The following is a 23,838-nucleotide window of genomic DNA, read 5'->3' on the forward strand; positions in this document are numbered from 1 at the left end:
GGGGCAGGTTTAAGCGTGGTGGCGCATTCGCATGATATGATTGACGAATCATAAACGGTTAGCATTGAGCAAGGTCTTTTTTTTCAGTTGACTACCTAGAATATTCTTGTTGGGTCTGCGTTTGCATTTGGATAACCATTAAAGTATTATCTACAGGGGTATATAGATAATTGGACCCTTCGAATATTAAGTACTATTATATATATCCTATTTTATGACGGTTTTACTAGCCAGTTTCATTCTCCGGACGGCTTTCGAACTAGAATCATTGTTTATTGAAGAGTAATCGTCACCTACTTCAAATTTATTTTCTCCATAAGCGCCTCTTTGGGGTCAGCGAAAGATATTGGGTTCTTTGCTGTTGGCAGGAGGAGGCTGAGAGGCTGGCGGTTTGCATTTTTAAGACACCAATTGCATGATATGCGTTTGTAATTCATCCGGCTAAGCATTGTAAATGAGCTTGTGAACTATTATGGGGTTTGGTTCAAAAAAACATGGCCCGTCAAGGCTCCGGTGGGATAAGATACCGAACGAACAACGGGCCCAAAAAGGATTCTCCTGCCTCTTCTGAATCAGTAAGGTTCAAAACTACCGAAAATCAACAGGCATGTACTCCATAAAACTAAGGGGCGAAGGTGTGCACTGATTTACAAACGTGGGGTGAAACGACACGGAATTATATCCGGTCGGAGTTAGGCCGATGACACCATCCACTCAGCGGATGGGCATATATAAGCCTCCACCGACAACTTGACTACACACAAAATCAAATGGTAAAAAATGGTAAACTCCAGAATACACAAGCAGTGCCATCTTAATTAAAGGCACTATGGTCGAAGCTGAAACAGAACCCAACCGGGACTACGACCTCTCGACCCCTATCACGTCCACCTCGGGGCTTCGGCAGGGTCTGACGTCCTATGGAGATGCCCATTTTTCTCTGTTCCTTCGCAAAGTGTTCATAAAGGCTTTGGGATATTCCGAAGACGCACTCTCACGCCCTATAGTGGGCATTATCAACACGTTCTCAGGATTCAACCCCTGCCATGCCAACGTGCCCCAGCTCATCGAGGCCGCCAAGCGTGGTGTGCATCTCAATGGTGGGTTGGCGGTGGAGTTTCCCACCATCAGTGTTCATGAATCTTTCTCACACCCGACAAGCATGTTCTTGCGGAATCTGATGAGTATGGACACCGAGGAGATGATCAAGGCACAGCCATTGGATGCGTGTATCATGATTGGAGGTAAGCAGATGCCGATCTTCTCCAGTGATCGTTCTTCTCTCAAAGGAAGCAATGGAACAAGCCTCTATGCTCATCCTCTAACTCTATACAGGTTGTGACAAGACTGTCCCCGCGCAACTGATGGGCGGAATCTCGGCCAATAAACCAATCCTACCGCTGATCACTGGTCCAATGTTACCTGGCAGTCATCGTGGCCAGCGAATCGGAGCATGCACCGATTGCCGCAATAACTGGGCAGCATTTAGAGCGGGCGAAATCGATGTTGAGGAGATTTCTGCTATTAATGAAGAGCTTGCACCTACAGTATGTACCTTTTCTTCCTGACGACTGGGTGAATGTAGCCCCCGGGCTTACCAAATTGAGCGATAGATTGGTACGTGTGGCGTCATGGGAACAGCCAGTACCATGGCTTGTATTACTGCAGCACTGGGAATGATGCCCCTTCGAGGTGCATCTGCACCGGCTGTCTCATCCGCTCGGGTACGTATTGCCGAGGAAACCGGCGCGAATGCTGTGGCAGTTGCGAAAGCTCTCAGGAAGCCCCAGGAGATTCTGACGAAAGAGTCATTCTTGAATGCCATCACAGTATTGCAAGCTATAGGTGGTTCTACCAATGCGGTGGTCCACCTATTGGCCATCGCCAACAGACACCCAGACCTACAAGGCGTAATAACCTTGCAGACATTCGAAGAAATCGGACAGAGGACTCCGCTATTGATCGACCTGAAACCCAGCGGAGACAACTACATGAATGATTTCCATAATGCGGGGGGCATGCTGGCGCTGCTACAAGTATTGCGGCCATTGCTTCACTTGTCTGCTCGAACCATCAGTGGACAAACTCTAGGGCAGATTTTGGATGCAGCTCCATCCAAGAAACTTTCATTTGACCAGCATATCATCAGGCCACTTTCGAATCCTCTTTACCCTTCGTCCTCCCTGGCCGTTCTTCGCGGCAATCTCGCTCCCAATGGAGCGGTGACAAAGGCCTCGGCGTCAAAATACAGATCTTTACTTTCGCACACCGGGCCAGCAGTGGTCTTTGAAAACTCCGCCGATCTTGCCCGCCGAATTGACGACCCGGATCTCCCAGTCACCAAAGACAGTGTGTTGGTTCTCAAGGGCATTGGCCCAATCGGCAATCCCGGTATGCCTGAAGCGGGCCTTATTCCTATTCCGAAGAAGTTGGCTGCTGTAGGAGTGAAAGATATGCTACGACTGTCCGATGGTCGTATGTCTGGAACCGCTGGAGGCACTATTGTCCTTCATATCTCGCCCGAGGCAGCGGTCCCCGAGTCGCCATTTGGAGTGATTGAAACGGGTGACGTGATTACCTGTGATATCGAGAGTCGGAGACTTCATCTTGAAATTTCTGATGAAGCCTTGCAGGCCCGGATCAAGCTACGAAAGGAGATTCTGGAAAGGGAATCTGGGCCAGTCCGAGCACGGCAGCAGAGGAGAGGGTACCGGGGGTTGTATGAGCGGTCGGTGAACCAAGCGCATGAGGGGACTGATTTTGATTTTCTCACGGCCAGCGGTACTTCACAATAATCAATAACCGTTGAGAAATAACATGCACTCAATAATGCAACCCATTTGGGTGATGAAGAAAACCATAGGTGTAGAAGATGGGGTATAGAGGCGTTTCCGGCTGAGAGCAGGCGGCGTGCCCTGAGCCCTACCTTTCCCAATCGGGTTAAATCCCTTGCGCGCGCGTCGCGGACGCGTCTCCGCCGGACAAGTCGATCACCAACTCCCGGAGATCGCAAGAGGGGTGGGACATGCCCCAAATTTCCTGATTACGATATCTATTCTGTTATTGAAGCTCAAGTAGCAGGCTTTCTTTCGCAATGAGCTTCGACCCCCTCCGCCCTCGGGGCCGGCCAGCCCGTTGAGTCGCTCCGTTGAATGACCTGTAACGCCTCATACTGACATCTCGACTGCTGCGATCTAGACACCCCGGGGACGACAGTACTAGCATACACACCTGATGGACGACGCATTATCACCGGTGGATCGAACTCGGCCATCCGGATCTACACAGTCGACCAGGATGGGGAGCCCAAGACGGTCGACGAGGGTGTTGACGGGCATTTCGCAATTGGTGCCACGGTACGCTGGAATGCAGCTGAGTGGATCGTAACAGGAACAGACTGATAAATTGGTATAGAACGAATTGTTTCTCATGGGCGCCGAGGATGGAACTGTTTGGCAGTACGATATTGCGTCGGGGAGAATGGGAGGCCTGCTTGTCCGCTGCGCTTTGCCCGTGAGAGACATTGCGGTGTCTCGGGACGGTGAATGGGCTGCGATATCAAGCGAGTGAGCATTGTCCTACTTGCTGAAATAGGAAAGCAAAACTAATGGGTTGTGACTCTAGTGAACTTTCGGTGAAGGTCGTCAAAATCGAGGACATGACGCAGGTCAAATACCTTCGGGAACAAAGCAAGGGAACAAAGCACGTCACGTTCGATCCAAATGGGCGCTACGTAACTGTTTCCAGCACAGATGGCATTCTCTATGTCTATTCATTAACCGAGGAAGAGCCAGAGGTAGTTCGCAAACTCGATGGAGTGATCCGAAAGCTCGAGCCAGATGCGGAAGCGACAGCGAAAGCTGTCTGGCACCCGGACGGCACCGCATTTGCAGTGGCAGAGGCCACAAGGGATATTGCCATCTATTCGATTTCAGAGTGGAAGAAGGAGAAGAGCTTTGCTGGTGGTCACAGTGGGGATATCACATCGCTGAGCTGGGCTCCCAATGGAACCATGTTGGCATCGGCAGGAGCTGATGGGCAGATTGTGCTCTGGGAGACGAAGACACAAAAGATTCTCCAGCGTTATGACTTTGGAAACGTGATCAATCTTGCCTGGCACCCGACGAAGAACTCGCTTTCATTTACTACTTCGGATGGAGAGCTGTTCATCTACGACAACTTTGTTCCCAAGGACTACGAATCTCAACTGCGAAAGCCGCTGCAGGCTGCTCCTATTTTCCCGGGCCCATTGACTGAGATCTCGAATAATGTGCCACGGACATTAGCTGAGCGATCCAAAGAGGCAATTCAGAGGGCGGCGCGAGCAGGGACACCCGACTCCCTTGACGATATTCTGGGTGAGGATGACGAGATGCGGGATTTTGTCGATGATGACGATGGAGCTGGCTATGCCGAGGAGCTCAACCTGTATGGCAAGCGGCCAAATGGCCATCTCGACGATTTGGATGGTCCCGACAATAAGCGAGTATTCTCGGGTTCTTTGCAACCCAAGGCGCACCCACCTCTTCAGCCTGGCAGCACGCCCTGGGCGGGTAATAGAAGATATCTGTGTATGTTCCGCCGACTATTCATTGCGAATTGCCTTTGCTAACTCGATCAGGCCTGAACTTGACTGGTGCCGTCTGGACTGTCGACCAAGAGACGCACCATACTGTGACTGTGGAGTTCTATGATCGTGAGCTTCATCGAGACTTCCACTTTACGGACCCCTATCAATATGACAAAGCGTGTCTTAGTAAGTGAAAGCCAAGCCGGTTGTTAGATCTCCTTAGTAACAGAGAATAGATGAGAACGGAACCCTGTTTTCCAACAACCCCTCTGATGGTGGTCCTGCCAGTATTTTCTACAGGCCACATGAGACATGGACCACCAGAGCGGACTGGCGAACTCAACTACCCGAGGGAGAGATGGTTCGAGGTATGCATAACATGTTGAGCCCTTTTTGGTCCTTGAGGATGTACTTATTGTTATTGCTAGCTCTGGCTCTCAGCGAATCCTATATCGTTGCAGTGACAACGAAGGACTACGTGCGAGTGTATACTCTCTTCGGCACCCCATTCCGAGTGTTTCGACAAAAGAGCCAAGCTGTGACATGTGCCGCGTGGCGAGACTATATCATGACGATCGGAAACGGACCCGTGGCAGCGGATGGTCGGCATGCGACATTAAAATACACTGTTGAGAACGTCAAGCGCGACGAAATCTGCCAGAATGAGGACGTGGTTGCCCTTCCCACAGGGGCTCAGCTACAGAGTGTTTTCTTTTCTGACACGGGAGTACGTTGATCAATGTCTTTCGAACAAGACGGGACAGAATAAATGCTGACTTTTTCTGCAGGATCCTTGTGTCTATGACTCAACCGGTGTCCTTGCAGTGCTGCAGCATTGGCGTGCGCCTGGGCAAGCCCGGTGGGTGCCTCTTCTGGACACCAAGCAGCTCTCTCGACTGGCGGGCGGCCGGAAGGAAGAGACTTACTGGCCTGTGGCCGTTGCGCAAGGGAGGTTCCACTGTATCATCCTCAAGGGTGGCGAAAAGAACCCGTACTTCCCTCGGCCGCTGCTCAGCGAATTCGATTTCCAAGTCCCTATCTCAAGCAACCCACAGAAAGATCCCAGCGAATCTGAAGATGCCGCCAACGATGGCTCCCGCTTCGAGGAATCTTTCGTCCGTGGCAACATTCTCCTCTCGCTATTCCGTGACCTTCTGGCCTCGACCAATGCAACGGCTGGCCAACGCGCTGAGCTGGCGCGCAAGGAGTTAGAGATTGACAAAACGCTTCTTCAGATGCTGGCCATCGAATGCCGAGAAGGCGAAGAGCGCGGCATGAAGGCACTGGAGCTGGTGACCATGATGAATGATCGCAATGGCAAGATGATGGAGGCAGCCGCCAAGGTTGCACAGCGCTTTGGACGCGGCGTGCTCGAGGATAAGATTCGCGACATGGCGGAGCGACGAGTAATGGGCATGGGCGATGACGACGAACTGGCTTGAGCAGGGAACCGGTGTTGGGATACCAAGGAACAAGCACTGTGATGATTATTTTCTGTCCGTAGATTTGATCTGCTAGCATTCAATTCCAATGCGCTCCGCCGCTATAAGGACTCACCAAAACTATAACCGTTGCAAACAGAACAGTATCGCCCCCGACTGTCTCGGCGAACACATTGTATACGGACGCGCTGCGATTGGCCCGCGGATCCTATCGACAAACCGGGAAAGCGGAGATCTCGACAACTGCATCTCCACCTCTCCAGCATCCCCCCATGGCATGACAGCACTGTCGGCCCCGACTGCTCACTGCAAGGCAGAATGCCGAAGCTGGCCTCGCACTCGCGTTCCCTTTGCCTGGCGCTGCAGCCATCGAGAGCGGCGGGCCGCTCGGTCACATTCTCGCCGCGGAGAACCCTTGCCCATCCACGCCATGGCATCCTTAACGACCCGTGGCTACCTGCGTCCTCAACGGTGCCACTCCCAACAGTCCACTTCTCGCCGACTAGAGAGCGCAGAGATCTTAATGGGCTGGATGGAGCCCCGGGAAAAAGCGACCACAAACCGCCAGACGAGCGGGTCTTGAAGCTTGGAAAGAGTGAGTAAAAACGAAACACTTGCGAATGTAGTACAGGATCCTGGATCGCTAACGATACGTTGTACCAACTACAGCATTACGGACACTATCGCCTCTCCTCCCAACAATATTATACAATACCCTCCCGCCCGATATCCTTGCGCCGAGCGTTAATCTCCACCTCTTCCCCTCAACACATCCACATCTCCCAACCGTCAAGGGACGCACATTATACCGTGCCGCACTCTGGACTGTCCCTGTAGCCTGGAGCAGTGTCCCGCTCGTAGGAAACGTGAAGCTGCAGATCTTGAGCGAGCGGATCGTGCGCGCGGGGACAGTCCTCGACCCCATGCATGAGGACCAGCATGACTGCGGTGACGAGCGGCTAGTCGTGCGATGGCGGACAGAGCCGCGCACTGATAGCCGACCCTTCCATGATACAAATGCGTCGTCGGGGGCGCAAAGCGATAAGCTGAGCTCACCACAGACTGCTAGGGCCGGAGCCGGCGTCTCGCCGGGGCAGAGCCATCTCTCAAGTTCGAAGAATGGGACAAATAGAGGACTCAGCGTGCTCCTCGGGGGCGACGAGCCCATCTTCAAACTCTCCAAGGAAGAGCAATTCACTGGATTATTCATCTTCTCTTTCGATGAAAAGGGCCGCATCTTGACGCATACTATCGAGCATGCTGATGATGCGGAAGGATGGGACCGAACCGCTAAATTTGTCACGTTGACTGACTGGCTAATTGGCAAAGCACGCGGGTCTCTTGATCCGACGCCAAATCCTGGGCTAGCCATGTCTTGGGAGAACTATGGATTGCAACCCGGTCACGCAAACTATCACCGTCGGCACTGATGAGCTGGCAAGTTAGCCCTGGTGTCCTGGTGCCTCCGATTGCCAAGCAAACTGATCTATTCCAAAATATCCATTCAGCTTCCTCTTCTTCTCCAAGGATTGGATGGAATAATACGTCTCGAGGCTAAGTGGACAGACCATAGCCTTTGAGAGGACGCTGTGATAACTTCCAAGATAACATATCTTGTGTACCACCATTTGATACATTAATGACTCTCCCTTCCATCTGGATATCTCCCATTTGACTGCGGAGATTGCACAGTTCCACTCACCTTCCAATCACCACTCCTGTTTTATTTTCCCCGTGTACTATACCCTGTGTCACCTGTATCATACGAAATGAGCAACTTGAATTCTAGACATTGTGCGGACCTTGTCATTGTAGATGCCCTAAGTAGCATTTCCAAGAATTTCTGGTAAAGAATAACTATTTACTGTGTACTTGGATTATCTCATGGTATGGGAAACGTATCAGCACTGTACCATCAGGATCATCGACCCGTCTACTGCGAACTTTAGAGAAAATGTTCAGAATTGTCCTTGGATCACAAGAGCCCTTCTAAAGTCGGTAGCTAATGTTCTAAGGCTTTGGGTATGCTTGATTATACTCTCAATTTCAGCTTCACCCTCACGTCCCTCGCGGGCTGGTAAGTTCCCCACGTCTTCCAATTTTTAGGGACCGCAAGTCCACTCTCATTCGCGGAAGTAATGTCCCACATCGACACAATGCCCGCGGTAAACGCCAAGATAGCGCGTTCAGTCAAAGCATTGTTTTTAGAGCCATATAATCCGTCTGCGAAGGGGCCAAGGCTAGCAGCACTGGCCTGCTGGGTGCCGGACACCGGGTCCGTCACAATGAATCGGAGAGGGTCGTACTGATCAGGGTTCGAGAAACGCTGTGGGTCATTGTAGGAGACCCCGTGGGGCATGATCACCTTCGCGCCCTTGCGGAACTTGTAGGTACGAGGCTGTGCCGCGTCTTCCGCTGACTCGGTCACGGTCATGTCGGATTCCAGTTTCCTGAAGGAGATTCCGGCGGAGTGGACACGAATGCTTTCGTAGTAGCATGCCCTGAGGAGTGGGCATGCGGTCAGCACTTTTTCGAGGTCTAAGCCAAGTCTGGGCGGCTCGTCGAAGGGGAAGCCGGTTTCCTGGAGGCTGGGCCGGGAAGATTTCACACAGGAAGATATTTCCTTCCGGATCTCCTTTAGAAGCTCGCTGTCGGCCAAGATGTGGATAATTGTCCAGAATGTGAGCTTAGTGGTATATTCGATCACGTCCCAGTACAGAGATAGGTTCCCTGCTGCACTGGCACCTGGAGAGAGTTCCATCTTGCGGAAGATCCGCATCCGCTGCTTTACCAGGTCGGATACATCGTCGAGCTCGCGGAGCTCGAAACCAGGATCGATTCCGTCATCCCAGGCACCGAACGCCCGGTAAAAGACTGACATGATGTGAAGAAGCCGACTGCGCGCAGGAAAGCCCGCCGAGATATTCGGGGTGGTAGGCACCCATCGACGCAGGCCTATAAACAGTGGGACAAAGTTATTGTCCAGCGTCCACAGATCGCTAAGGAAAGTAGGAAAATTTTCGACAAAAGTCTCGCCCATGAGCAGCGTGCTCATGTTCTGGCCCACAAAGCTTCTCACAAGCGAAAAGAGGTTCGCTTCACAGGTTGATTGGTTTTCCTCGGACATGGATACATGGCTTTCGCGCTCCCAGGTGAATTGGTCAACAGGACTTCGGCTGAAGGTCACTAAGCCGGGGGTGTTGCGCTGCACCAGTCTGACGATCCCAGCTGAGGCATCACTGATAAATGGCTCCCGATTCATGATCCCGGAGACATCGTCACTGATCTCCCGGTTACGAGGTAACTGCAAGTTGCGCACGAGACTGCGATCACCAAAGACGTTCTGCAGGGCTTGATCGAGTGCAGGGACACTCGATGCGTCCGCCGAAGAGAGAATAGTCTTCATCATAGACGGCGACACCACGGTATCATGGGTTTCGCCACGCAGATAGACGCCAAACACGGACTCGCTCATAGAGTCTCTACATAATCATTAGTCGTTGGACGATAGCGTCTGTGCAAAAGGATACTTACCTCAGTGATTCAATTAGACCAACATGATCCCAGAGAAAAGAAAAGCCATGCCCGACCCATGGAAACCAGTACGGCGCCGGTCGCGATGTTCGAGGCTTTGCAGGGTCCCTTCTATCCTGACGGCTCTGCAGCCCGGAGATGACGCGGGTCACGATGCAAGAAAACACAAAAACGGCCAAAGTGGTGGTCCAGGTCAGCTCAGACAGCCCGTCTCGAGCTAGTTGGATCAATCCTTGGGGCGAAATCTCGTAGTTGGCCATGCTTGTGATTCTGCAGAGGGAGATAGGAAAATAGCGGCGGAGGACTCCCTCTCCGCTGACACGGCGCTGGTTGGCCCCAATACGTACCCGCACAAGATACAGCGATGGTGATAATGGAAGAAGCCAAACAAATGGATTTATTTCACTATTCCACACATCCTTGAGTCTCCGGGAATCACATTCAGTGTAAAGTGAGGCTGAACCGAAATTCGGCCAGGTGGACCGGACCTCCTTCCAGCTGCTTAGCTCATCAACGCGGCCGTCTTTTTCGCTTGCCACTCTGAGACGCGCGACGTAACTATAGAACCAACGGAGTATTGAACCGTGTAGATGGATGTACTTCACTCTGATAAAGAATAATAGACATAAACAAACAGGCTCAATTGACTAGATGATTGGAGATACAGATATGTACAAAAACAGCCTACCCTGAATATACCAACAAACCACCATATCCCACTGCTTCATTTCTCACTGTACAGCAACTTCGTCAAGATTGCACTGTCGCTCTCGTACTGGAGGATCTTGGTCTGTGAGCCCTGGATCTTTCGCAGAAGCCATTCAATCCGGGACGTCAACTCCCGAGGGTGCTTCGGTAGAGATCCCAGCACCTGCAGCTCCTCCTCGTACTTGCTGATACTCTTATTCTCCTGGCCAATGAGCTGTCCAAGGATCACCAAGTCAAGACGATTCTTCAAGGTCTTGTTCTCGATCAGCTGCTGGAATGCAGCATGGTACACGGGCTTGCCGGGCTTGATCCATCGCGGGAATCCCTTGACAGATCCGATGGAGATCAGTTCGGCCTGTTCCAAGGCTCGCAGGGTTGCTTCACCGTTGTCTTTGAATAGGTCGGAGAGCAGAACCTTGGTGTAGAGGAGAGAGCCATCCTTAGCATGGGCTAGCGTTTTGATTAGGTGCCAGGCTTGTTCGCGAGTCCACTGGGGTGTCACAGAGTCGGTGCCCAGAATGAAGATCTTTAGAATCTCCGAGGCTGACTGATCGATGATACGGCCCACTGCAGCTGTAAAGGAAGTAAGTAAACGCGTTGTCTTTGAGTGAGATTCGGGATGAGCAAACCTTGAGGAGTTTCCCCCGCCTCAATGCGATGTGCCATGAACTCGAGATCAGTAATGCGGCCACCCAAGACTTTAATGCAATCATCCAAGCCGGCAAGATTCTGCTTTGTGCTTTCCTTGAGACCCTCAGCACCGTCATTCGCTTCTGTATCCAAGTGGCTCAACACAAAGCGGCGGCCCACCTCGAGGGAGCAATCGCCTAACACAATAGTACGGAAGACCTGATTCGGAAGAGCTTTGCTAAGAGGCTTCGAGAAGGACGAATCCGTAGTCAAGAAGATGACATGCGCGACATTCGCCGTCGTCAAACCGGCCGCCCACTCGGTGAGCTTGTCAAGAACAATAGAGTTCTCCGGCTCATACACGAAATTGTCGATGACCACGACGGGCCGTTTCTCGGGATGAGCCTCTAGATATTCGTCGTCGCTCATGTGTGCGTCCTTGTCGTCCTTATGCCGACCCTCTAACGCTACTCGCTTCATAGCAACCGCCGTGTTTTGCCAGATCTTGCTGAGCTGTGCGTCCAAAGTCTCAGAGAATCCGGCTTTGGTACCAATCATTCCCTGCGCAGCCAAATCGATGAAACTGCTAATGCTATTCATCCATGAAAAGACGGGTCGATAGCCAACTTGAGCTGCGGCTCGAGAGATCTTGGCTGTATCGCCCCGAGCATCCTGAAGTTGCTTGCAGTCGATAACCACTTTGTATTTGTGGCCTTTCAGCGCCTGGTCTAGAATCAGCTCTCGCTTTCCCGAACCACGCGGTCCGTATATGACTATGAACGTTTCCACAGTCTCGGTCAACCAGGCTTGCAGCTGCGAGATGTCGTTCTGGCGGTCTTCCCAGATAGCTGCCAGACCGCGTGGATCCGTTCGGCGGTCACCGAAGTAGATCCTGTTGGCTTTGCTGACTTGTTTACGAATCCACTGTACCACTGGATACTCTTCAGTATGGAGGGACGACTTGATTTTCATCTTGATGAAGAATGTTCGAACTGGATCGAATATGATCACCGTGATTGCCGCCACTAAGGCTGCCAGAGCGGGGATCACGATGCGGGGATGGTTGACAATCCAATCTCTGATCATAGACATCTTGATCTTGCGCTCGTAGTTGATCTTGAAGCGAGTGCCAGCTTTGCCACCTCCCTCTGCCGCAGACACAACATACCCATGCATGCAGTTTCTTGCCATCACTGCAAATCGGGGCCGGATGAATCGCAAGGTGGCATACCTCGGCTCAACCTTTGATTCCAGCGGTTGAGGTTGAATGTCCAGCAGCTTGCCAAAGGGGCGGAAGAGGGTATACAAAGCCTCTTGTGTGAACACAACAGCCGTGCCGTCTGTGGAGTTTGGCAGAAATTCGACTTTTAAGGTTTGACTGGGGATCCGAGCTAAATCCTCGATCCAAGGTCTTCCCCGTACCAGGTCTATATCTGCAGTCTGGAATGGATTGTACCATGGTTTTATCGGATGCTTGTCCAGATGCTCCTGGACTGCAGCTCTGATATCTTCATCGTTCATGTCAGGCTTCCGGGCATACTTGACAAATGCGCCTCCCTCTTTGTATCGCGGAACCACTTCCTTGATTTCCAGACCCAAGCTCTTTGGCAAGGCACGTTCTGCAATGGCTATGGGATCCGAAGCCGCGAGGTCGGGTTTGTTGATCCGTTTCAGGATCCCCTCGAGGGGCAATGAATGACTGAGAGGAGTTCGCAGCAGCCATTGCAGGCGATGGGGGAAGATGTCTGATTATTGGTGAATAAAAGAACCCAGCATATGTGCCAATACATTGAAGCTCACTATTGATGTAGAGAATGCCCTCATTCTCGTCGAGCTTGATGTGCCCCGATTGAATCGAGGATGTAGACCGTACACTGACTGGTGAGCTTCGTTCAAGCAGAGCTGGTCTCCAACCCCAGCCAGATGGTGGAAGACGGCTGGTACAGCGTCGTGACGGGGACAGCCCGAGCCGGAATGCTCTTGGAGCTGATATAGGCCTCATTTCACTGGTCGCGCATATTTGTCAGGAACGTGGGAACGGAGGTCGGAGGTGATCAGGGTTTCAATCGGTTGGTGGAGGTCCATGACGTCGCGCGACCACGCTTATCGATCAGTTATCAGCCGTTATCGTTTCGACACGTGACCATTCTGATTATCGCTCGAAAAGCGCGTCCCCAAGGCGTCGCCGTCTTTACGATCCAGCCATTTCCCCTCAAAATAACCACAACAATGGGCTGGTGGTGGAGTTCGAGTCCTCAAAAGGACACATCTAAGGATGCGTCTTCCACAATCCCCAATATCCCTCAACCTGCACCTCCCATTGCACCTCCAGCAAGGCAATTGACGCCGGACGAGCAAGCCGACCTCGAATTCAGCCAAATACTAGCCGAGCTACAACGAGCAGATGCTGAGCTCTCGGGTAGCCAGAAACGAGGCCCGGAATCCTTCAATGGCTCTATTACGGCACCAACCAATCCCGACACCGGCGCACCCCCAGCACAACCCGCCTCCTCCATCGCCCCAGAATCCCTCTACGCTGACAGTATGTCCTGCCGCACGGCCTTTGACTACGCCTTCTTCTGCCAATCTTTTGGAGGCCAATTTGTCAACGTCTATCGCTACGGCGAGCTACGGTCCTGCAGCGAACACTGGGATAATTTTTGGTTGTGCATGAAGACCCGTGGATGGTCGGATGACTTGCGGAGGAAAGCCATCCGCGCGCATAACCAGAAGAAGGCCATCAAGTATAAGACCGGGCCTAGCAGTGAGGATGTCTGGGACGTCCGGCTTGAACCGGCGAAGGATTCCTTCCAGGGCGATTTTGCGGCGCTTGAGAAGGAGATGAAGGTGGAGGAGGAGTTGAAACAAAATGCGTCGACATGATGAGCTTCGAACCTTTTGTTTTCTGGGAAGCTTGTGTCGGGTGCGTCTGATGTGTTATTGAAGTGTAGATATTATACCTCTTGTCTGGCGTGGGTTTTGTACAATATTTGGATACTCTAGAAGTCTATTGATTTCTCCCCTCTGAAATGATCAATAATCTGATACTGAGATGTCTCCCACATTGGCGGGCCGCCCGCTGAGTTGTATACCTAACGATAAACCGTTGTCAAACTGGAGATCAGGGAGATCTTGCTGTCAGATACGGTTCCAGCCGATCATGTTATAGTAGAAAACGGGTATACATGGCTGGCGGAGTCTCTCTGGGCTAGACGAGGGTTGTTACTGTATCTACAACATGGACATTATCGTAGCGAAGAATCTTCTTTTTCTTTTCTAGCATTTTTCTTTCATTTTCAGGTTAGGAGTGAGACCTCATTTGATTATGTTTGATTAGAATGGCAGCATACCTCAATGCCCCCGTATGTAAGCCGATCAAAGAAACAAAGAAAGTAGAGACCCACCATAAACATAACGATTGCCAAATGAATAAAATGCCTTTCCTGCAAACTGCAGTTCTCCTACAAATACCATTCCACAAGCACCTCTCAACTTCAAGACGATGAGAAAAGCAGCCAAATTACCTCTTCTCAGGAACATCTGGGTAACCCAGGGGCAGCTTCCCCTTGCGTTCCTGCAGAGACTCAAGGCCTATGAAAGAACGCCGGTCCGGCTTGGGTTTGGCATCGGCCGGGACTCGCAAATTCAGGGGCTGGTAGGTATTTGGTTCAGGCTGACTTACGTTCTTCTTCACAGGCTTTCGCTGTGGTGCTTCGAACGGACTAACTCCAGATTGCACAGCAGAATCACGTCGAGGTGGCTCCGTGATATCGACAGGATGGCTCCGCGGTACCTCGACTGGAGTATTTCCGGCTAACTCAACAGGATTGCTGCGCGGTGGCTCTATGTGGTCAACAGGAACGCTCCGCCGTGGCTCCCTTCGTGGCGCAACGCTTAACCTGTCGATCGACGAAATGCTGTTATGCCGGGAGGTGTCTTCCTGTGGCCGACTCCGGATGATACCAGCCTCACCACTACCACCTCCACGGCCCGTTTGTATGCTGGCATTGCTGCGACGGCGTTTTCCCTCGAATGATGCAGTTGACTGCGCGTAGGAGGGCCGGCGGGAGGGCCTTCTGCTGGTGGTCCGCTGGGAGGCAGGCATTTCGATTATGTTGGAACAGCTTTTGAAAGGTCTTGAATACGGAGTTACCTTTAATCGATTCGAAGCTGGTTGATAGACTTGAGGCTTGGGGAGATTGCCTTTTTTATATCCTTCCCGAAAGATAGTGTTCAAGCGAGCTCCGAAGAGAGTGTGTCAATTCCTTTTTTCGAGGTGATAAAGACCCAAGCCCTACCGCTCGTGCAAAGAAAGGGCAAAGGTACCGTATCCAGATTCGTTTCTTTGATGTGCATGCCACCGGGATTGTGAAAATAAATGAGAAACAACGGGTCTTCTTCTGAGACATTACTGCAAGGAATACGAAGAGGAGAGAATCAAAAATAGGGTTCAAAGAAAATACTTGAAACCGCATAAAGTAAGCGTAAGAGAGGTATGTACAACAGATAAATCGCAACCGCATGGCCGACGCTCTGAACACCTTGCATAGAGAAATGCTGCGAATACAAAACACAAAGAACAATAACCAGAAAGCAAAATGGTCTGCAGCATGAGCATGAGCAGAGCGCGTTCGGCAAGAGGGGGAAAAGGAGAAAGGAAATACACAGGAGAAAGAAGGAATGTTCCGAAAATAGTGTTGCACAGAAAGGAAGAAACCTCCCATCGAAATGAGATCCAACAAGTGCTCCCCACCCGTCTAGAAACGAACACCATCCAGCCATTCCATTTTGGCAAACTTTTCTCGTTATCTTTTGGCTCCGCTTCGCTTGGACTGAAGTGAAGTCCAAGCGAAGCGGAGTGATGATACTGCATCCATTCGTGGCCGTCATGCATCATAAATGTTGGGCCCCCGGTTTGGGGGTTTTTGTTGGCCAAAACCATGTCTAGTGCAGTCCTGCCAGGGCTGCCCTAGTTTAAGCGACGACTTGCATCTCAGCCGGCTGGGGGACAGAGTCGATAGCCGGGCGGCGAACGATGCCACCAGTGACGGGGAGCTGGGAGCTGATGCCGCTAAGGAAAGCGTCGACCTCGCGGGCAGCCTGGCGACCTTCGTTGATACCCCAGACAATCAGCGACTGGCCACGGCGGCAGTCACCTGCAGCATAGACGCCAGGAAGGTTGGTCGAGTAGTGGCCGGGGGGAGTCTTGACGTTCTTGCGGGGGTCGCGCTCGATCTCGTCGCCCAGCAATCGGTCCTCGGGGCCCAGGAAGCCCATTGACAGGAGCACCAGGTCCGCGGGGAAGAACTGCTCGCTGCCCTCGACGGTCTTCATGTCCCAGCCACCGGTCGCGCTCTTGGTCCAGTCCACACGCACGGTGTTGATGCCCTTGACCCGGCCGCTGCCATCGTCCACAAACTCGGTCGACATCACGCAGAACTCACGCGGGTCCTTGCCCATGTGGGTCTTCACCTCCGAGTGGCCGTAGTCCACGCGGTAGATGCGCGGCCACTGCGGCCAGGGGTTGTCGCGGGAGCGCTCGGGAGGAGGCTGCGGCAGCAGCTCGAAGTTGGTAACAGACTTGGCGCCGTGGCGGACGGACGTGCCGATGCAGTCGTTGCCGGTGTCACCACCACCGATAACCACGACGTGCTTGTCCTTGGCGGAGATGTACTCGCCATCTGCAAGGCCCGAGTCCAGGAGCGACTTGGTGTTCTTGTGCAGGAATTGCATAGCGAAGTGAACGCCCTCTAACTCGCGGCCGGTAACCTTCAGGTCGCGGGCGACAGTGGCGCCCGTAGCGATGATGACGGCATCGTTGGAGGAGCGGAGCGATTGCAGAGTTACCTCGCTATCGGGGCCGACGGCGGTGCTGGTAACGAACTTAATGCCCTCGGCGGCCATGAGGTCAACACGGCGCTGGACGATCTTCTTGTCGAGCTTCATGTTGGGAATACCGTACATGAGGAGACCACCGACGCGGTCAGCACGCTCGTACACGGTCACAGAGTGGCCAGCACGGTTAAGCTGATCAGCAGCAGCCATACCAGCGGGGCCGGATCCAATAATGGCAACGGTCTTGCCGGTGCGAATCTTAGGAGGACAAGGCACCATCCAACCCATCTCGAAACCACGGTCGATGATCGCGCACTCGATCGACTTGATACCGACGGGGTCCTCATTGATGCCCAGAACACAGGCACCCTCACAAGGAGCAGGGCAGACACGGCCAGTGAATTCAGGGAAATTGTTGGTCATGAGCAGACGGTTAAGAGCATCCTGCCATTGGTTCTGGAACACAAGTTCATTCCATTTAGGAATGATGTTGGAAATGGGGCAGCCGGTGTCGGACTGGCAGAAAGGAACACCACAGTCCATGCAACGAGCAGATTGGTACTTGAGCTCGTCCTCGCTGAGACGGTTGGATAGTTCGGCCCAGTCGCGGGTACGAGTAGTCGGGTTGCGGTATTTCTCGCTGCGGCGACTGTACTTCATGAAACCGCGAGTCTTGTCGAGAATCAGCGCGGAGCGCTTCTTCTCGGCCTTCTCGTCGCTGATGCTGTCCTCAATGTCCAGCAGATCGGCTTTCTTCTCGTCGGCGTGGACCTTGGGCTTCTCGGCAGGCATGCTGGGAAGTTGGGGCAGAGCGAACTCAGCCTTCTTGGCGGCAGCGGCTTTGGCAGCCTCCTCCTCCATGACCCGCTTGTAGTCGGTGGGCAGGACCTTGAGAATGTGGGGAAGAGCACGGGTGAAATCAAGAAGAATACGAGCAGCCAGTTCAGAGCCAGTGTAGTGGTGGTGATCCTCGATGAGGCCACGAACAAAGGCGATCTCAGAGGGGTCCTCAATGCCAGAGACCTCGACCATCTCCATGTTGACCTTAGAGTGGAAGTCCTCGTTCATGTCCAGCACATAAGCAATACCGCCAGACATACCAGCAGCAAAGTTACGGCCAGTCGGGCCCAAAATGAGGACACGACCACCGGTCATGTACTCGCAACCGTGGTCTCCACAACCCTCAACAACGGCCGTGGCACCAGAGTTGCGGACAGCGAAACGCTCAGCCGCAACACCACGGAAGTAGCAAGTACCGCGAGTAGCACCGTACAGACAAGTGTTACCAACGATGACGTTCTCTTCAGCCTTGAAGGCAGCTCCGCGAGGAGGATAGACAATAAGACGGCCACCGGAAAGGCCCTTGCCGACGTAGTCGTTGGCATCACCCTCAAGCTCCAGGGTAACACCAGGGGCCAGGAAGGCACCGAAGGACTGACCAGCAGAACCCTTGATGTTAGCATGGATAGTGTCCTGGGGCAGACCGGCCTCGCCGTAGCGTCGACTGATCTGGTACGAGAGGGTGGCACCGAGGCCACGGTCAGTGTTGACAACGTCACATTCGATGCGGCAGGGGAGACCCTTCTCCAAAGCAAGCTCAGACTCGAAAATCAGCTTGTTATCGAGACGGGTGTGCAGACGGTGGTCCTGCTTGCGAACGTTGTAGGTAGCAACTCCGGGGCGCAGGGAGTGGGCGGGGGTCAGGATCAGCGAGAGATCAATCCGCTCCTGCTTCAAGTTGCGGATGTCGTCGCGGACCTTGAGCAGCTCCGCACGACCAACCATCTCATTAACAGATCGAACACCAAGCTTGGCCATGATGGCGCGCATCTCGTTGGCGACATAGTAGAAGAAGTTGATCACGTGCTCGGGTGAACCCTGGAACTTCTTTCGCAGCTCAGGATCCTGAGTCGCGATACCAACCGGGCAGGTATTCAGGTGGCACTATGAATAACAGTTAGAAAAGCCTTTGAAGAAAAAAAAACCTAGAAAAAAGAGGGTTTTAATCACCTTGCGCATCATAATGCACCCCATAGCGATCAAAGGAGTGGTTGCAAAGCCAAATTCTTCAGCTCCAAGAAGACAGGCCATAGCCAGATCACGTCCGGTACGAATCTGACCATCAGTCTGGACAACAACGCGACCACGGAGATCGTTAAGAACCAGAGTCTGGTGAGTCTCGGCAAGACCCAGTTCCCAAGGGAGACCAGCATACTTGATACCAGTCCAGCGCGAGGCACCAGTACCACCATCGTGACCCGAAATCAGGATGTGGTCAGCCTTAGCCTTAGCCACACCCGACGCGACAATACCAACACCGACCTCGGAGACCAGCTTGACGGAGACACGGGCGCGCGGGTTCGAGCACTTCAGGTCGTAGATGAGCTGCTTCAGATCCTCGATGGAGTAAATGTCATGGTGGGGAGGCGGGGAGATCAGGCCGACACCGGGGGTGGAGTGGCGCGTGCGGGCAATGGGACCGACAACCTTGTGGCCGGGCAGCTCGCCACCCTCGCCGGGCTTGGCTCCCTGGGCCATCTTGATCTGGAGCTCGTCGGCGTCCGCGAGATAGTGCGAGGTGACGCCAAACCGGCCCGAGGCAATCTGCTTGATGGCAGAGCGCATGGTGTCGCCGTTCTCCAGGCGCTTGCTGCGCTCGGAGTCCTCGCCGCCCTCGCCGGTGTTGGACTTGCCGCCCAGACGGTTCATGGCGATGGCCAGGGTGGAGTGCGACTCCATGGAGATGGAGCCGTAGGACATGGCGCCGGTCACGAAGCGGCGCACGATCTCGGTCCAGGGCTCGACCTGGTCGATGGGGATGGGGGTGCGCTGCTCAAAGTCGAACTCGAGCATGCCGCGCAGCGTACAGTTCTTAATTTGCTCGTGCTCAGCCTTGGCGTAGGCCTCGTAGGACTTGTCATTCTTGGTTCGCACGGCATCTTGCATGTTGGCGATGCTGACTGGGTCGTTGATGTGCGGCTCGCCGCCGTCTCGCCAGTGGTACTCGCCGGACTCGGGAAGGCCGGGGATCTCGACAATGTTGCGGGAGGGGTAGCCGCGCTCGTGGAAGGCGAAGGCATCCTGGGCAATCAGGTCGAAGGTGATACCGCGGATGCGGCTGGCAGTGCCGGCAAAGCAGCGGTCGATGACGCTGTCGTCGATGCCGAGAGCCTCGAAAATCTGAGCACCCTTGTAGGACTGCAGTGTCGAGATACCCATCTTACTCATGACCTTGAGGATACCGCCGTCGCAAGACGCCTTGTAATTCTCAATGACCTTGTCGTCGGGGAGGTCCTTGCGGATCAAGTTCTCACGGTTCATCTTGAGAATGCACTCCAGGGCGAGGTAAGGGTTGATGGCATCGGCACCGTAACCCAGGAGGACACAGTGGTGGTGGACCTCACGAGCCTCGGCAGTCTCGACAACCACAGCAGCGAGAGAACGCCACTTGTTGCGAACCAGATGGTGGTGAACCATACCAGTCGCCAGCAAGGCAGAGACAGGAACACGCTCAGCGCCGGTGGCACGGTCAGAAAGCACAATAACCTTGTCACCATTCTGAATAGCCTCAGTGGTGGCTTCGCAGATAGCATCCAGCGCCTCGAGATAGCCAGCAGTGCCCTTCTTCTTGTCGAAGGTGATATCAATGGTACAAACAGACCAGTCGTTGTGGGCCTTGTTAATGTTCTTTAGAGCGTTAAACTCGGGGATGCTCAGAATGGGGGAGGACAGACGCAGACGATGGCATTGGGAAGGGTCCATCTCGAGCAGGTTCCCCTGAGGACCGACGTAGCACTCCAGAGACATGACAACAGCTTCACGGATAGGATCGATGGGCGGGTTGGTGACCTGGGCGAACAGCTGGCGGAAGTACTCGTAGAGCAGGCGAGGTTGTTGAGCAATGCAAGCCAGGGGAGCATCGTTACCCATGGATCCCAGAGCTTCCTTGGAGTCCGCAGCCATGGGGCCCAGCAGGAGGCTGACCTGCTCGAAAGAGTAACCGAACGCACGCAGGCGAGGGTCATTCTGGACCGTGCTGTCATCAATCTTGAAAGACAGGTCCACGTTTTTTTCAACGAGCAGCTTGTTAATAGCGGGCAGCTTGAGGAGCTCTTTATCCAGCCAGCTGGCGAAGTCCTGACGGCCAGCGACAGTCCGCTTCAATTCAGCATCGTCGATGATACGCCCGGCCACGGTGTCGACCAGCAGCATCTTTCCGGGTTGCAAACGACCCTTCTGGATGACCCGCTCCGGGTCAATATCAATAGCACCTACCTCCGAGGCGCAGACAATGCGGTCGTCATCCATCACGTAGAAACGGCACGGGCGGAGGCCATTACGGTCGAGGTTAGCACCACAGTAACGGCCGTCAGAGAAGGTGAACAGAGCCGGGCCATCCCAGGGCTCCATCTGGCACGCCGCCCACTCGTAGAAGGCCGCCTTGGACGGGTCCATCGCGGGGTTATCCTGCCAGGCCTCGGGAATCATAATCATCACCGCCTCGGGCAGAGACAGAACACCGTTGATCATCAGCAACTCCAGCACATTATCGAAAGCAGCGGAGTCGGAACCGCCCTCCTCAACAATGGGATAGAGCAGGTCGAGCTCGTCGCCGAACACCTCCGACCGAAGAACACCCTCACGGGCGCGCATCCAATTCTTGTTTCCTCGCAATGTGTTAATTTCACCATTGTGGGCGGCCCATCGGAGAGGCTGCGCGCGGTCCCAAGAGGGGAATGTGTTGGTGGAGAATCGAGAGTGAACGAGTGCGAAGTGGCCCTCGTAGTCGACGTTGACGAGATCGTGGTAGTATGTGTAAACCTGTACGGGAGAGAGCTGGCCCTTATAAACAATATTCCGGTTGCTCAGCGAGCAGAGGTAGAACCAATTGCCGGATCCAATAACGTGAGTCGCACGCTTGCGCAGCACGAACAACTGCAACTCGAAGGTCCGCTCGTCGAACTTCTCAACATCAGTAATTTCCGGCTTGTTACCCTCACCGTACGCGGACTGCAGCACCACGAAGGGTTGAAGGACAATGGGCTCGCGCGACAGGGCGGCCGGGCCCAAAATGGTCGAATCGCGGGGCACTTCACGCCAGCCCAGGACCCGCAGGCCCAGGGAGGTGGCCAATTCCTCGAAGCTGGTTTTCGATTGCTGGAGTGCCACCTCGTCGGGCTTGAAGAACAAGTTGCCAACGGCATATTGACCCAGCGGAGGCAGCTCCACGCCGACCTCACGAGCGAAATTCTTGATGAAAAATTTGTGTGGGATACTGGTCATCACACCAGCACCGTCACCGTCGCGCGCATCGGAGCCAACGGCTCCACGGTGGGTCATGTTGCACAGCAGATTGCGGGCTAAGTGGACATCGACGTCAGCGCAGGATTCCTTGGTGGAAAAAGAGATGGCGAATGCACAAAAATGCCCGCCTCCATTCCCATTCGGCATTCGAAGACTTACCATCGCTCACGATCTTGTGACTAGCCTTGCCCTTAATATGACTAAAATATTTGTTGTCAGTCAGTCGGAGGGTGATCAATGGACTCGTCCGTCGATTCGAGAGATACTTACGCTGCGAATCCGACACCGCAGGCATCCTTCTCGTATTCGGGGTCATACAGACCCTGCCGCTCGGGCAGAGCGTTGGCCCAGCCATAGCCTTGCTTGGGCTGGTACTCCGAATACTCCTGGGGAGCCTGGTCTTCACTTAGATCTTTGCCATAGATATCCTCCAAGGTAAGACCCATTCTTCCGCCGGGGGCCGACAGAGAATGGATAAACACAGGGTTAGGTAGTTGGGGTCGGTCCTTTTGGGAAATCTCCGCCGACGTGAGGCGGGACGGGTCGATAGCGGACGATGTCGTCACCGGGGGCAGCGCGGGTTGAGGGAGAGACGTCGTATGAACCCAGCGTCTTGCAAAGGGGGCAGAGGTGAAGATGAAGGGAGAAGGGGAAGAAGAGAAGAGAAGGAGGGGTGGGATAAAAAAAAAAAATGAAAGGCAAGCGATTACGGCAGGCCAACAGGTCCGGGGATGGCAGACTGTTGCTCCGATGGAAGAGAAACGGGAAAATTACGGCTGTGGGGTTGGCGCCCGTGGCGAATGGCCTCTGATGGCGTCCTCCCTTTCCGTTGTATCTAGCCAGACTGGGTTCGAGAGAGACGGGAATACCAGTCTGGATTAGTTCTTCTCGCGAATTTGTCTTGGAGAAATCATTCGCCTATGCATCCATTCCCATCGATGGGCTGCCAATACTACAGTACTTTTTTTTTTTTTTCGTACGGTCATTACGCATTCCCCCGGACCCAGGACCCCTCATCGCCGAAAGCGGTCCGCACAGGGGAGGGGCAGAGAAGAGGCACATTCCACATGGGAGCTCAGCAACGATGGGTCGAGTAATGATAATCAATTATGAATACGGCAGGCAAATCATCAGAGATAAGCGGCGCAGAACCAATCAGCGACAAGGCTTTACAACCGCCGAGCCATAACGATTAGCTTTTTGCTACGTCAAGATCCTCGGTGGAGCCGAGTCATTACGGATGGAGTGTATGGTATTGTACCAATACCTTTATTTTCACTAGCACCGTGCCCGGCTCCTCTCCTGCGCCATCCGACCCTCCATTCGAGTATTCTCTATATGGTACTCGATCACTGTTGTCCTGGGCAGGTCGAGCACCGGCTCTTTTCTGGGATTGGATTGGATTATTGACTCTGTGATTCCTTTGGATTCGCCTATGAAGCTCCCCCCAAACCCGTTCGGCAGGTGGGCCCAGCGAGATTCCGACAGCCCCATTGGCCCGCCGACGCAAACAGGAAGGCGAGAATCGGCTGTGCTTCTCGTCTCGAAAATGGTCCTAGCTGGCTACGGGGAAGAGGCTCACGCGCTTACATAAAAATTGCAATACGCTCCATACCCTTTCATACCGTACTTCGTGCCCCTCGTTGCGGACCCGAGTGGCCGGACGTTTGGTGGGGCGGCTGGCAAGGATGCAGTGCTTAATCCCGGCCAGCGCCCCTAATTTCCGAGCCGCTGGTTTGCTCGGGGAACCTGCAGCTGCGGACAGTCATTCATCGTACATCATGTACGGGGGTTAGTTTTGGAGTGCAGATTACA

At 53.6% G+C, this 23,838-nt stretch overlaps 7 protein-coding genes across 7 annotated transcripts; 3 read left to right on the forward strand and 4 right to left on the reverse strand.

Annotated features, from left to right (window-relative positions):
* Positions 1-829: 829 nt before the first annotated feature.
* N7482_004656 (uncharacterized protein) lies at positions 830-6,012 on the forward strand (the record flags this gene model as incomplete). The annotated part of the gene is made up of 10 exons (XM_056686781.1): positions 830-1,244; positions 1,336-1,547; positions 1,614-2,781; positions 3,199-3,356; positions 3,415-3,566; positions 3,625-4,571; positions 4,622-4,756; positions 4,807-4,938; positions 4,999-5,297; positions 5,359-6,012. The coding sequence occupies 10 exons, from the start codon at positions 830-832 to the stop codon at positions 6,010-6,012; spliced, it is 4,272 nt and encodes a 1,423-aa protein (XP_056545523.1).
* Positions 6,013-6,330: 318 nt separating this feature from the next.
* N7482_004657 (uncharacterized protein) lies at positions 6,331-7,442 on the forward strand (the record flags this gene model as incomplete). Its single annotated transcript, XM_056686782.1, has 2 exons — positions 6,331-6,607; positions 6,682-7,442. 2 exons carry the CDS (start codon positions 6,331-6,333, stop codon positions 7,440-7,442), a joined length of 1,038 nt encoding a protein of 345 aa, XP_056545524.1.
* A 602-nt stretch (positions 7,443-8,044) lies between these two features.
* Positions 8,045-9,487, reverse strand: N7482_004658 (uncharacterized protein; the record flags this gene model as incomplete). The annotated part of the gene is made up of 1 exon (XM_056686783.1): positions 8,045-9,487. One exon carries the CDS (start codon positions 9,485-9,487, stop codon positions 8,045-8,047), a length of 1,443 nt encoding a protein of 480 aa, XP_056545525.1.
* A 783-nt stretch (positions 9,488-10,270) lies between these two features.
* On the reverse strand, positions 10,271-12,405 carry yme2 (uncharacterized protein; the record flags this gene model as incomplete). Its single annotated transcript, XM_056686784.1, has 2 exons — positions 10,271-10,827; positions 10,884-12,405. The coding sequence occupies 2 exons, from the start codon at positions 12,403-12,405 to the stop codon at positions 10,271-10,273; spliced, it is 2,079 nt and encodes a 692-aa protein (XP_056545526.1).
* A 708-nt stretch (positions 12,406-13,113) lies between these two features.
* N7482_004660 (EMI1 family protein) lies at positions 13,114-13,767 on the forward strand (the record flags this gene model as incomplete). The annotated part of the gene is made up of 1 exon (XM_056686785.1): positions 13,114-13,767. The coding sequence occupies one exon, from the start codon at positions 13,114-13,116 to the stop codon at positions 13,765-13,767; it is 654 nt and encodes a 217-aa protein (XP_056545527.1).
* A 637-nt stretch (positions 13,768-14,404) lies between these two features.
* On the reverse strand, positions 14,405-14,989 carry N7482_004661 (uncharacterized protein; the record flags this gene model as incomplete). The annotated part of the gene is made up of 1 exon (XM_056686786.1): positions 14,405-14,989. One exon carries the CDS (start codon positions 14,987-14,989, stop codon positions 14,405-14,407), a length of 585 nt encoding a protein of 194 aa, XP_056545528.1.
* An 869-nt stretch (positions 14,990-15,858) lies between these two features.
* On the reverse strand, positions 15,859-22,469 carry N7482_004662 (glutamate synthase (NADH); the record flags this gene model as incomplete). Its single annotated transcript, XM_056686787.1, has 4 exons — positions 15,859-18,663; positions 18,730-22,079; positions 22,183-22,223; positions 22,294-22,469. The coding sequence occupies 4 exons, from the start codon at positions 22,467-22,469 to the stop codon at positions 15,859-15,861; spliced, it is 6,372 nt and encodes a 2,123-aa protein (XP_056545529.1).
* Between the last annotated feature and the right edge of the window lie 1,369 nt (positions 22,470-23,838).

The sequence above is a fragment of the Penicillium canariense genome, assembly GCF_028826845.1.
Source record: "Penicillium canariense strain IBT 26290 chromosome Unknown utg000002l_segment0_segment0, whole genome shotgun sequence".
NCBI classification, from domain to species: Eukaryota; Fungi; Ascomycota; class Eurotiomycetes; order Eurotiales; family Aspergillaceae; genus Penicillium; species Penicillium canariense.